Here is a 14914-nt window from a genome sequence, read left to right as displayed (position 1 = left end):
ATGATTGATTGTAAGCTTGCAACCATAGATGATCCAATCTAGTCCACACCAAAATTTCTATGAAGAATCAACACAATCTTTATAATTACCGGCATTTCTTGGGACTACACACAAATTCATGTTTCATTGTTCACTGAATAAGCAAGTTGTTGATATATGTGATCATAGGCCAACCCTCCTGTATGTGTATCATATTGCTTGTGTTGTGCCCCGGGCCCAAAAACAAACACCAAAACACCCCCACAATGAAGACAAACAAGATTTACGTGGTTTCAGCAATATGCGCCTACCAGCTGTGGATTTCACTATTTGAAGAGAAAACTGCAGGCTCCAAATCTGTAGGCTGTAACTCACTTTCGTATCCTTTCTTTTTCTTCATTTGCAGCCAAATTTGACATCCAAGCATCAGATCAGAGCCAACAAACAACAACTTGACCATCAAGAATTCATTTGATCCATTCCTATTGTTTAATACCCACCAACTACATATTTGATAAGTACATATATATATATATATATATGTATGTATAATCTTGGTAGTCAAGAAACTATAAGAAGCCATCAAGTCCAGGAAGAAAAAAACCAACCCCAAAGTTGTAATTTCAAGAGTTTGGGCAAGCCTATGAGTTGCAGAGTTAAGACTGCACTAAAACTGAAGGGTATAGAACACGAATTCATTGAAGAAGATCTTGCCAACAAGAGTCCTTTACTTGTTAAGTACAACCCTGTTCACAAGAAGATTCATTTGCCCTTGCACAATGGAAAACCAATTTGTGAGTCGCTTGTCATTCTTGAGTGCATTGACGAGACCTGGAAAGGCACTCCCATCTTACCTAAAGATCCTCGTGAGATAGCCATGGCACGTTTCTGGGCCAACTTCATAGATGAGAAGGTATGTCAGTACACATCTTTTTTCTCCAAATAGTAATGCTACGTGCACAGAATAATCAAAATATCTAGCCCAAATTGCTAACTTGCAAATCCCATCTGTTAAATTATGTGAATATGATTACAATCTAACGAGTTTTTTGAAATTTTGCTCCGTCCTCTTTGGTGTATAGTGCTTTCCTGCAATATTGAAGGCTTTGTCAAGCAAAGACGATGAACAAGAGAAGGCCATGGAAGAAGCAAGTGAGGACCTGAAAACACTAAAAGCCCAACTCAACGATAAAAAGTTATTTTGGAGAGACTATCAGTCTAGTAGACATCGTGACAAACTTGATCGGGTTTTGGCTTCAAGACAATTGATTTTTTGTTTTCCAAAAAATAAAAAACACAACCAAATAATTGCAATTCTCTAGCTAATCGTCATTCTTCCACATATGCAGGAATTTTCCTTCTGTGATCCATCAAACAGTTATTGACTTCTTAGTTGTTAGTATCTTAGTTGGAATAGATGCGAAAATCAGGTGCTCCGGTGTGAAAATATTCAAGATGTTGCAAATCTCATGAATTTCTAATATGGCCTCCATAAGAAGAGGAATTGAAACCAACAATAGCTAATCGTCATTTAGCACGAAAAATCATTGACAGTGAGATATGGGTTGATTGTAAACTTGCAACCATGGTCGATCCAATCTAGTCCACATGAAAACTGAAATGTTGAAATTCAGTACTCCCACAACAGACACAGGAAATTCAGTCATTTCTGAACACTGAAATCATTACTTTTCTTCTCTCTTTTAAGGCTAAGTCTTTTTTGTTTTCATTTTTGGAGTGCATCTTCTGCAGAAATACACACTCCTAGAATCTTGGCAAATGAGAAAATCTGAGATGTTCAGGTCTGATTTCGTTTGTACAAAACGTAATCAGACATAGATGTTCTCATGTACTTCATTGTATACTAGAGGCAAGGTCAGTGTTACCTAGGCTAGTGCTGTCCCACGGGCACGAATAGCATCCTCTAGTCTATACTGCAGGGATCTAGATCCTTCTATTACAGAAACTCTGCACTGCACCAATAATTTCATGGGACTCATGCTGCATTGAAAAACTCCACTCAAAACTAAGTAAAATAACATTTACTTAATCAATATTGAGCAGTTATATAATTCACTGTTCTTGAATTTCATTGTTGGCTGTAAATGGATCGGGTTTGGAATGGGTTTCGTAGAATCTGATCGGATTATTTGTTAATCGGAATCGGAGTCCAAATTATCTAAATCCAATATTGAGAGCCCGTTTGGAAACTTGGCTTTTTTTAGCAACTTTTTGACTTTTTTATGAGATGAAAAAAGTTAATGTTTTTGGCATAGTTTTTGTAGGTGAATTGATGGATGTTGTGAGGGTAAAAGTGATTGATTGATGTTTAAAATGTGACATTTCAGCTTGTTTAGCTTTTTGATTTTTTTTTTATGAGATGAAAAATGTTAGTGTGTTTGGGATAGTTTTTATAGCTGAATCGATGGATGTTGTGAGGAAAAAAGTGTTGATTGATGTTTAAAGTGTGACATTTTAACACGTTTGACTTTCTGACTTTTTTCCCCCAAAGTTGGTATTAATTAACAGTAATCATTGAACAATTCTCCTGTATTTCATTGACAATCGAGAATTCATGAGGTATTGGATTACCTCATTGAATCTCATTCCAGTTGCGTGTTGAAAAAACATGGGAATGTTCACATGAAAATCATTTGACCAAAGTAATTATTTTTTAATACCCACCAACTGAATATTTGATTAAGTACATGCATCTAACCTTGATGATGACCAACAAACTCGTGGTATGACTCATCTATAAGAAGCCACCAAGTCGATGAATAAAAAACCAACCTCAAACTTGTAATTTCTTAAAGAGTAACAAAAGAGCAAAGAATTGTTAAAATGGCTGAACAAGTGAAGTTGTTGGGACATTGGGCAAGTCCTTTAAATTGCAGAGTTGAGATTGCCCTGAAATGGAAGGGCATCGAATACGAATTCATCCAAGAAGATCTCCAAAACAAGAGTCCTCTTCTCCTCAAGTGCAACCCCATTCACAAGAAGATTCCAGTGCTCTTACACAATGGAAAGCCCATTTGCGAGTCGCTTGTCATTCTTGAGTACATTGACGAGACCTGGAAAGGCAATCCCATCTTTCCTGAAGATCCTCATGAGAGAGCCATAGCACGTTTCTGGGCCAACTTCATAGATGAGAAGGTATGTTATTATATTTTTTTTTTCTCCAAACAAAAATGTTGCGTGCACATTAAAGTGTCCAGAAAATTCAAGGTCAAATTAAACCCCATAGTCTCCTTAATTTGTCTTTGATCGTTATAGCTCTAACTGCATCAATTTTACCTTACAATGCAACTTTAGAAATTAGACTAAAATCAATGAGCAAATTAGTCCATTCAATGATGAGTTGGCATCAAATTTGAAATGATCTATTCTCTTTCGAATGGATAATTTTGCCATTCATTTCTACGTAATTTCTTATAGGTATTATCAATCAGACTTAATTGAGACAATCTAAAAATTTACAAATCTAGCATCTTTTTTCAAATTTTGCTCTGTCCTATCAATGTGGTCATGCAATTTGATGAAGTTGTATACCACTTTAATACTTACATTAGATTGAATTCATATGCCGCATTAGATTTTTCTAATTTTTATATGTTGGTGTGTGCATTACAGTGCTTGCCTGCAATAAACAAGGCTTGTTTTACCAAAGACGATAAGGGCATTGAAGAAACAATTGAGCTCTTGAAAACACTAGAAGCCCAACTGAATGATAAGAAGTTTTTTGGAGGAGACAGTGTTGGTCTAGTAGACATTGTCGCAACCTTGATCGGATATTGGCTTGAAGTGATTCAGGAAGTAGTGGGAGTAGAGTTGTTGACAGAAGAGAAATTTCCCAGACTCTACAAATGGATCGAAGACTATGTTAATTGCTGTGTCATCAAAGAACATCTGCCACCCAGAGAGAAACTACTCACCTCTGCCAAAACATATTTTCAACAAAAATAAAAAGATGCAGTTTCGAATTGCAGACCGGTTTTCTTTTCTATGTACTACTAGTTCTTGTGTTTTGTGTTGCAAATTAATTGAAGTACTTTAAATTTCTATGTATAAGGAGCTAGTTATCGCTCTTGTTTCATTTCAAATAAGAAGTGATATTTTTGTATGCAAGATGTGAAAGAGTAATGGTGTGCATTAGAAATAGAGTGATGATATAGAAACATAAAAAATAAAAATAAAAAGTTAAACAGAATTTGTATATGGAAGTGCATTAGCCACAAAATCTTGATAAAGAATGGCAGTTGAGTCAGGATTGCACAAAACAATGAATAAACAAAGAATTTTCTACACAAAAAAAAAAGAATAAATAAAGAACGACTCGGCAAAAGATCTGTGCAGAAGGAAGTGTCATGTATCAGTACACCACCTCTTCCCCCACATTTTTAGCTTAATTAATTCAAGTTCAACCATGAAGAAGGGTTGTGACCATTGTGTGGCTCGTAATCAAATGTGAGGGAGAGAACCAGTGGTGCCGTTGTCACCTTGTCTAGGTTAATTAGTTCTAACTGCCTCAGCCATCCTTGAGTCTTGATCTTGAAGTCCTACCTACTCAAAATTGGGCCTGTTTGGTTGTTTTTCATTTTCTTTTGTTCGTTTTTCGTGTTTTCAAAAACAAAAGCATTGAAAAATTCAAGAACATCCATTGTTTGCACATCGTTTTCATTTTTATGAGAAAATAATTTTCGAAAACAACTTTTGGTGGTTTGTGAATAATGGGTTGTTTTCATGAACAAATCACCAAATATTTTTTTCCCTGACTTTTCCCGAAAATGTAAATAGGAAACAAAAACACAATCAAACAAGAGCAACCATCTTTCTTATATCTGCCACAGGGAAATTTGCTTGTGAATAAATGAGAAAATCAAGTACTCTAATGTTCTAGATGTTGCAACCTTATGAATTTCTAATATGGCCTCCATAAGAAGAAGAATTGAAACTAACAATAGCTAATCCTCATCCCTAATAGATATGATTGATTGTAAACCTGCAACCATAGATGATCCAATCTAGTCCACATCAAAATTGGCTATCACTCTAGTAGACATCGTGACAAACTTGATAGGGTTTTGGCTTCAAGTCACTCAGGAAGCAATGGGTGTGGTGTAGTTGTTGACAGAGGAGAAATTTCCTGGGCTCTGCAAATGGGTAGATGAGTAATGTTGATTGCAATGCCATCAGAGAAAGTCTGCCTCGAATCTCAAGACATAATAATGTCAAAACATAAACATTTGAAAAAAAAAAAAAGACCAATCGTGTGCTCATACATAGCGAAAATCCAAATATATATTAGTATTATAAAAATAAATAATTAAAAAGAATCAATTCCTGAAATTTGGACATTTCAGTGCTTTTGAAAATCTGGATCCTTGAAGATGGTCACAGGGCAAGTGGCATGGCTCATCACAAAATTGGTCACGCTTCCCCAGATTATCCTGTGTGATTATTGACAACTCCTAAACAAAAAACACCCATGAAAATGAAAACGTATCACACAGAGTGGTATATAAAGTTTATTCTAGATGTGGTATATAAAGTTTGAATATATAACACACTATTTTCTTTTTTCTTTTTTCATGCATTTGAATATATACCACACATAATTGTTCATGCATTTGCTCTTCAAAGATACTAACTTCTACACTATATGAATGCTTGCCTGCACTATGGATGGCTTGTTGGAGCAAAGACAATGAACAAGCGAAGACCATCGAAGAAGCATGTGAGCTCCTGGAAACACTACAAGCCCAACTCAAGGGTAACAAATTCTTCGGAGGAGACAAACATCGGAATTGTAGACATCATTGCCAAATTTATCCCATTCTGGCTTGGAGTCCTTCTGGAAACCATGGGATCAGAAGATTTGTTGACAGATGAGAAATTTCCCATTTTATGCAAATGGAAGAATGCCTATGTTAACTTCCCTGTTATCAACGAAAATCTGCCTCCCGAAGAGAATCTAACGGCCTACTTCAGAGCTCGTCAACAACCTGCTAGCGGTCCTAAAAATGTGTAATTTATTGATGTAATTTCCTGCTCATATATTCAAATAAATCTCTGCATTAGTCAAATTGCAGACGAGTCTTTCTGTTTTATGTATTAGGTCCTATGTTGCTTTGGTGGGGTTATTAAGGTAATCATATCTGCAAATAAATCTTTGCATTGTCAAATTGCAGACTAGTCTTTCTGTTTTTTGTGTTGGGTCCTATATTCTTTCTGTTTTTTTGTCTTTACCATGTATTAGGAGTCTTGTCTCACTGTACTTCATTTAAATAAAGGAGATATGTTTTTATGGACAGAATGATCTACAACATCCCTAGGTACTGTTGGGGATTTAGACACTAAAAACATTTTTAATTTAAAATTGACTAACATAAACATATAACAAGTAAAATCATAACTCATGTAACCAATGAACAAAAATAATAAAGAAATTAAGGACATAAAGTAGTCTGTGAGATTGATGAAAGGCACAAGTAATCCTATGTTTATATAACACAAACAGAGTAATGATAAACAATGACATAGCAGTCCTAAAAAGTTCACCTTATTTTGGATATAAACCCATGCAGCTAAAAAACCAAAAAAAGCGGGAAAAAAAAAAAAAAACTCACAATCATAATCAGTGGTACCATGGTCACCATGTCTATGTTTATTACTTCTAACCAACTTACAGTCATCCTTGAGTCTTGATCTTGAAGTCCTATCTTCTGAAACTAGGCCTATTTGGTTGTTTTTTCACTTTTTTTTTTTTTTTTCCTTCTTCTTCTTCATGTCTTTAGAAATAAACTAAATGAAGAATTCAAAAACACCCATTGTTTTCATTTTTGGAGCATATCTTCTGCAGAAGTACACTTCCAGAATCATGGCAAATGAGAAAATCTGAGATATTCAGCTCTGATTTCGTTTGTGCGAAACATATTCAGGCACATAGATGTTCTCTGTACAAGTTCGTTGTTACCTAGGCTATAGCATCCTCCAGTATGGACCGGAGGGGATCCAGATCCTTCAAGCAATATGTCTTCTTCTTCTATTACAGAAACTCTGTACTGCACCAATAATTTCATGGGACTATGTACAAATTCATGTAACATTGAAAAACTCTGCTCAAAACTAAATAAAATAACATTTATTTAATCAATATTGAGCAGGTATATAATTAACTGTTCTTGAATTTCATTGTTGGCTGTAAATGGATCCGGATTTAGTCAACCTAGATCTTGTTTGATAGATTTTAAAAGTACTAATTTTATTAAAAATCAACACGTAGATCAAAGTTATATTATTTTAAGGTTTAAAATATTAAATTAGTCACTAAATATATTTTGGTAATAGTGATGTGTTAAACTTTTCAAGAAAAACTATTTGGGTTTGTCCTTGATGAATTAAAGTTTTATTACGAGGAGCTTTGACCAAATCTCCCAATCCAAATTGCCTAAATCTAGTCCGTTTGGAAACTGGCTTTTCTAATGGCTTTTTGGCTTTTTTATGAGATGAAAAAAATCAGTTTGTTTGGGATAGTTTTTTTAATTGAATAGATGGTTGTTGTGAGGAAAAGAGTGATCGATAGATATTTAGAATATGACATTTTAGCTTCTCTCTTTTTTTTTTTTGACTTTTTGACTATTTTAGCCAAACAAAGCCTCTCCCCAAAGTTGGTATCAACAATAATCATAGGACAATTCTCCTGTATTTCATTGACTATGAAGAATTCATGAGGTATTGGATTACCTCATTGAATCTCCTGCCAGTTGCTTGCGAAAAAACAACAATAGAATAATGAAAATCATTTTACCAAAGTTATGAGCTTTTATAGGTTCCATGTAGCACAATTCTAGTAGGACTTTTACTCCTCCATGTAGAGTCCTCCTAGGAATCACATTCCTGAAAGATAATGCTTATCCTTCAACACTCTCCTTACTGCTTGAACCAAGTGAGATGGTTTTACCATGGTCGGACTCCAATATGACTGAGGTAAGCATGGCTATGCTGAGCCGCAGAGTAGACCGAACTATAGCTAGTTTGGTTCTTCCTTTCACTGCTCTTACCCCGGTTCCTCCTGCACAAACCCTGGCGTGATTAGACCGAGATAACAAAATATCAAGGTCCTGACCGAGCTAACAAATAGCTAGGTTCTGACCAGGCTATCCATAATATGCCATGACCGGGCTAACTCTGAGTATGGCAACCGGGCTAATCACTACGCTTCTTTAGACCGGAATAACTTCAAGGCTCTTTTGGACCGGGATAATAAAGGCGTTCTCCGGACCGGGCTAACTCCAAGCTCCGTTTTATCCATCCCTTCTTACCGTGGCCCAATGAATGGCCCATTACCTAGCTCGGCCCAATTTATATAAAAATTACCCTCTCAATTGCCCCTTAATTCCATCTGCATAGCATGCTAGGGATTACCTGTTACTAGCCGAGTTAAAAACTTTATCCTTACAATCGAGCTAAACTCTTTAGCCTTTCCAGCCGAGCTTAAAAACCCTTTAGCCTTTCCAGCTGAGCTAAATTCTTAAGCCTTTCCAGCCGAGCTAAATTTACACCGGGCTGTACCTGTCTGGTTGAAACATCTCTTCAATCACAGAGATTGAATCGCTTCTCATTCCAAGGACACGCGGCATGCTCTTATTGGCTAAAGGCAGTTGTCACGCCGTCTTCGTACCTCGTGTTTTTTGAACAGTTCCTGCCTTTTTCCCATCTCTTTTCACAAAACAAGCCCTAATGCTTTGAATCATTCACTTTACTATTCAAACTTCTCTCTCTTGCGAGTTCCTGACACTCCTCGACCCTGAGCTTGCTGAGTTCGTGTTCTTCACTGTCTTTGCTTCCATCTTCAGTTTCCTCCTCTTGACCTGGTAAGCTAAGCTACTCAAATCTGTCTTGTTTTTGTTTTTTACAATCCAGGGCATATTGTTTTGTGTTTTTGCAAAACACATTTTCTGCTTGGTCATGCGTTTTTCTGGAAAAAACTTAGCAATAGAACCACTTGAACCCACGAAACAATCTGTAGAAACACTGGGTTTGATCCCAAATAAATATCCAACCGAACTAGGAAGTTGTTTGCCTTGGTCGTAAGCCTAGCCATATCTGGCAACCAAACTGAAACTTGCGCCATACTTGTAGCTTCCTTAAGTCAAACCACCGTTTGTTTCAACTAGCCGAACTACTGAACCGCGCTAGATCTGCGCAATGCCACACTAGAGAGCCTCAACGCTGACCGAGCTAAAAGTTAGGGCTAGACCAACTTCCTTAGGTAAAACTGGATTAAGAAAGCTGTCCCAAAGGCTCGACCAAGCTAAATCCCTTCGCTCAAACGGAGCTAAAACTGCGTAACCGAGCTAGGGCTTTATTTACCTATCGATACAGTGGAAAACGAAGGACAAGGGTAACTGACTTTCTTTTAGAAGCTTCTCCCGAACCGGACCCATCCTTGCCTCAAATTAACCTTATCCTTCTTACTGCCGAACAAGAAATGGCCAAGAAGAGAGCCATGCGAGCCCTTCTCACCGAAACAAACCCAACCGAGGTACCACCAGCCGGTCAACCTCAGGAGACCGTGGTGGCCCTTCCATCTCACCAACCCTCATCATCCCGCCAAAAGAAGCGTGCCCGGACTACTCCAACCGAGCAACATTTGGTTGATGAAGACGAAACCGTGGTTCCTCAAACCACTCCGCCAAGCCCTCCACCGAGCCCACAACCGGAGCGCTCTGACCGAGCTACCTCCTCCAAGTGGGCTCCAAAAATCACCTTTCAGAACCGTGCTATCACGGATTCGGACTCAGTGGTCACAGAAAAAGACCACCTGATGGCCTTCAACTTGGCTAAAGGTGTTTGTCTTCCAGTCGACATGAGGCACCACGACCACCTGACCAAGTTGAAGGCCCTTCGCTCGTCCACAAAATCCATGGTGCTGGTAAGTTGCCCTTTTACTTTATTTTTCCTAAAGAAATTTGTCTAACTTTCAACTCGGTTATACTGAAAAAGTGTCTTACCATCCTTTTGCAGGCCATACAGAAAAACCACATCGCTCACAAGCGAGTGTTGGAACTAAGGAAAGCAACAAGGCAGGTCATGGCAGAAGCTGAAACCAAAACGGCCGAGCTAGAAGCATCTCAACAGAAGACCGCCGAGCTAGAGGCCGAGGTCACCCGTCTGACCGGACTAGTTACCTCGGCTAACGCTGATAAACAAAGGTCCCTGACTGTGATGAAAGATAAATACCTGCGTGAGTTGACCAAGCTTGAAGGCAAGAAGAACGCTGAGATCGCCGAGCTACAAAAGAAGGCAGATGACGCGGATGCTCAAGGTTTCAAGAAGGGGGAGGCTCTTTACATTAAACAATGTGAGGCAGCCAAAGACTTGTTCTTTAAATGCGGATAGAGGGCGGCCATGGCCCAGCTCGGTCATGGACCAGAGACTGAGGTTTTCAATCCTCCTCCGTATTTTATCCCGGGTTTGATGACGGAGTACGCTGCGTCTGTTCAGCAATAGTTTCTTCAGTCTGAGGATGACAAAGAAGAAACCGAGCCAGACAATGCTCCGGTTGTTCTAAATAATGCCCCGGTCGGTAATGAACCTGTTTTCCAATCAACTGAGTTGGAGCCACCGGTTGAAAATCTGACGACCGAGATACCAGATGAGACCGGGCTACCAGATGAAACCAAACTCCGAGTTGTACTTGACGCGGAAATAGACGACCTTTTTGCTTGATTCTGTACCTTTTTTTTTTTTTTTTCAACCTTTGGACATTTGTAACCGGGCTGAAGTAACATCCTTCTATACTTGTGAACTTTGAATGAATGCTTGTTTTTTGTTCAAACTCTTATTTCTGTTGATCTTTATGCTTGTACTTTTACTTTCTAACTGATGTCTTGCATGAGGTTTAGCATTCTCTTGCCGAGATACTTTATCCCGATCGTAACATTGCAACTATAAGTATACCTGCCAATCACTCTTTAGTCGAGATCCCTACCTCGGCTGAAGAATACAAAAAGTTGGTTTAATCCAGCCAACCACTCTTTAGCCGATGTCCTTACTTCGGCTAAAAAGTACCAAGAGTTGGTTTAGTCCAACCAACCACTCTTTAGCTGAGAACCTTACCTCGGCTGAAGAGTACTAAGAGTTGGTTTAATCCAGCCAACCATTCTTTAGCCGATATCCTTACTTTGGCTGAAGAGTACTAAGAGTTGGTTTAATCCAGCCAACCACTCTTTAGTCAATATCCTTACTTCGGCGAAAGAGTACTAAGAGTTGGTTTAATCCAGCCAACCACTCTTTAGCCGATATCCTTACTTCGGCGAAAGAGTACTAAGAGTTGGTTTAATCCAGCCAACCTCTAGATTGGTTTTTCCAGCCAACCCAGAGTAAAGTGTTTGGTTATTCTGACCAAAAGTCCTGCAGCCTGGATCCTTATCCTGGGCTTAAGAGGGTGTTGGTTTTTCCAGCCAACCTTTAGATTTGTTTTTTCAGCCAACCTAAAGTAAAGTGTTTGGTTATTTCGACCGAACGTCCTGCAGCCTGGATCCTTATCCTGGGCTTAGAAAGGGTGTTGGTTTTTCCAGCCAACCTCTAAATTGGTTTTTCCGGCCAACTATGCTTTCAATGCCCCTAGCCTACTAAAACAACTTTTATAGAATAAAAACACTGATGCTGAAAAGAAAACTACTTGTTTTATTGGGAAAAAGAAAAATTACAAGTATTTTAAAGTAAAGCTAAAAATAAAATAGTTTGAGATTGGCAGTGTTCCATGGTCTGGGAATTGCTTTGCTGTCTTCGTCTTCCAAGTGGTAAGCACCTTTTCCTACTAATCCGACCACTTTGTAAGGTCCTTCCCAATTAGGCCCTAATTTGCCATATCCTGGAACCAAGGTGTTTCCCATTACTTTGCGCAGTACCCAATCTCTGATTTTGAATTGTCTTGGATGTACTATCTTGTTGTATTTTCTGGATAACTCTTGTTGGTATGAGGCAATGTGAACCAGTGTTTTTCTTTCCTTTCTTCGGCGAGGTCGAGCTCCAATGCTATGGCTTCTCCATTCAAGTCTGGATCAAAATTTTCGCTTCTAATTGTGGGGAGGCCAACTTCCAGCGGGATTACTACTTCCATGCCGTAGGCTAAGGAGAATGGTGTTTCTCCTGTTGATCGTCGAGGTGTGGTCAGCCGGCCACACAAAATGCCAACCGGCCAATGGACTATTTCACCAATGGCCGGTAGCCTCAAAACACGACCGGTGGCCTCAAGCGATGGCCGGTGGGTATCAGGGGTAGCTAGCAAGCTACTCTCTACCCTTAGGTGCAAAAACAAACAAGTCCTTGGTGTAAAACCAAGCACAGAACAAGCAAGTCAAGAGATCCTGAGGCAAAACGCGCAGCCAAGACCTCCGGGAACTCAAAACAAACACGAACATGGATGATCACCGAGTATTAAAGCGGTGACGTCCAAGTCTTGAGGACGGTCAAAAATGGGGTGTCTACAAGCCATAGCTATCAATGCTTCCTTTGGGCCTAAACATTCCAACAATAACCCATCTCCCCCCTTTTGTAGAGAGCATTACCATACATCATGTATTGCATAGACTGCAATTTAACTTTTCTGCTGGCCTTCAAAGATGGGCTAGCCATATACTGCATTATTGGATGCCTCCAATCTTGTTCTTGTAAGTCATTATGGTTGACTTCCAGGACCACATTCTTTTTATTTAAGGGTGGTATTAATTTCTGATATGTTATTTGGCTTATGTCCCTTTGAGTATTATCCCTTCTCATGAAATTCGAACCTTTCTGAGTCACATCATTAGCTTTATTATTCAAGAATCTTGGGACATGAGTTACATTTGCTATCTGAAATTGAGAAAGCAGATGTAATGCAACAACATAGTATGGCAACATGCTTATACTTTGACATTTGAAAATTCCTTTCACTTGGTTAACTACCAATTGAGAATCTCCTCCAATAAGTATTTTCAGTCCCATTATTAAGGCTTCATATTCATCTTGATTATTGGAACAAGTAATTTCATCCACTCTGAAAACCATGCACGGTATCTACTTCTTGTGGTGACTTAATTACTACACCAATTCCAATTAGACCATTGGCTTTTGATCTATTGAACTACATTTGCCATGGTTCAACAGTAGCCATACCAAGTTCCATTATCTCTTCGCTTTCTGTTTGACATGGATGGTCTGCCAAAAAATTAGCTAAAACTTGTCTTTTTATTGCCTTTTGGGAAACATATTCTAGATGAAATTCTGATAAAACTAGTATCCATTTGCTAATTCTTTCCCTCAACATGGGTCTAGATAACATATATTTAATTAAATCTGTGGTTGCAATTACCAAGACAGTTGTAGGCAAAAGATAGTATCTTAATTTCATTGCAGCAAAATACAATGCAGGACACAGCTTTTCTACAGTTTAGTATTTACATTCACAAGAATTTAGAAACCTACTAAGGTAATAAACAGATTGCTCCTTGCCTTCTTCATTGTCTTGGGCTAAGAAAGCTCCTAATGAATCATCTGCTGCAGCTATGTACAATTTCAAGAGCTTATCACCCTTTGGTGGCATTAGCACTAGAGGGTTGGCCAAGTAGGCTTTGATTCCTTCGAAAGCAGTTTGATGCTTTGCTGTCCACACAAACTCCTCTTCATCTTTTAGCCTTAACAAGGAAGAAAATACTTAGTTTTCCCTGCAGTATTAGAAATGAATCTTCGAAGGAAATTAACCTGTCTAAGGAACTTTTGTAATTCTTTCTTACTTGATGGAGGTCTGGCTTCAATGATGGCTTTGGCTTTATTCTGGTCAATCTGTATTCCTTTCTTGTGTATTACATAGCCCAAGAAGTTTCCAGATGATACGCCAAAAGCACATTTAAGAGGATTGAGTTTCAACTTAACCTTTCTCATTCTTTCGAAAGCTGCTTCTAGGTGAAACAAATGTTCCTCCATGGATTGGGATTTCACTACAATACCATCAATATAACACTCTAAATACCCTTCAATGAGGTCATGAAAGATAGTGTTCATAGCCCTCTGATATGTAGCTCTAGTATTCTTCAAGCCAAATGGCATTTTGACCCATTCGAAGGTACCAATATTCCCAGGACATCTGAATGCTGTCTTGTGGATATTCTCCTCTGCAATACAGATTTGGTTATAATCAGAATGCCCATCCATCATTGATAAAGCTTGATGCCCTGCTGAACTGTCTACCAATAAATCCACTATAGGCATAGGATACTCATCTTTTGGAATTGCAAGATTCAAGTTTCTGAAATCGATGCATACCCTCATTTTACCATTCTTCTTAACTACGAGCACAATATTGAATAGCTATTCAACGTACCTGGCTGTCCTAATAAAGCCTGCCTTGAGGAGTCTAAGAATTCCCTCCTTAACTTTCTGGATCACTTCTGGACTCATTCTTCTTGGTTTTTGCTTGTATGGCTTGAAATTAGGCCTCATAGGAAGCTTATGTTCCACTAATGATCTATCCAATCCTAGTAGTTCATTATAAGACCATGCAAAACAATCTTTATATTTATTCAAAACAACCAACAAATGGTCCCTATCAAGAGCATTCAACCAAACACTTATATAGGTGGGCTGTTGTATAGAACCTTCCCCTAGATTTACTTCTTCCAAGGGGTCTTGTATCTAAGAACTTACTGATGCTCCTTTTTTGATTCCTTCTGACTTCGAAGCAATCTCTTTGCTTTGTTCTGCTCCTAGTTTCTTTGGTTCGACATCCTTATCCTCCTTCTCATAGACAAAGTCTGTCCACAAGGCATCCTCCTCCTATATCTCTTGGATTTTTATTTCAATATCCAAAGCATAGTATTTATACAAGGCCAAGCATCTGACTTGTTATTGTTCCTTCATACAACCAATCATCATGGCTTCTTTCTCT

General features: G+C 38.5%; 2 protein-coding genes across 2 annotated transcripts; both read left to right on the top strand.

The window, feature by feature from the left end:
- The first annotated feature begins 385 nt into the window (after positions 1-385).
- LOC114313620 (putative glutathione S-transferase) lies at positions 386-4107 on the top strand. Its single transcript, XM_028260022.2, has 4 exons — positions 386-892; positions 1062-1226; positions 1329-3135; positions 3613-4107. The coding sequence occupies exons 3-4, from the start codon at positions 2824-2826 to the stop codon at positions 3943-3945; spliced, it is 645 nt and encodes a 214-aa protein (XP_028115823.1). The 5' UTR covers positions 386-892; positions 1062-1226; positions 1329-2823; the 3' UTR covers positions 3946-4107.
- On the top strand, positions 623-1452 carry LOC114313659 (putative glutathione S-transferase). The gene is made up of 3 exons (XM_028260065.2): positions 623-892; positions 1062-1174; positions 1329-1452. The coding sequence occupies exons 1-3, from the start codon at positions 623-625 to the stop codon at positions 1450-1452; spliced, it is 507 nt and encodes a 168-aa protein (XP_028115866.2).
- Positions 4108-14914: the final 10807 nt, after the last annotated feature.

The sequence above is a fragment of the Camellia sinensis genome, chromosome 3 (assembly GCF_055761805.1).
Source record: "Camellia sinensis isolate YWXY chromosome 3, ASM5576180v1, whole genome shotgun sequence".
Classification (NCBI taxonomy): Eukaryota; Viridiplantae; Streptophyta; class Magnoliopsida; order Ericales; family Theaceae; genus Camellia; species Camellia sinensis.
This window is presented reverse-complemented; position numbering and strand designations above follow the sequence as displayed.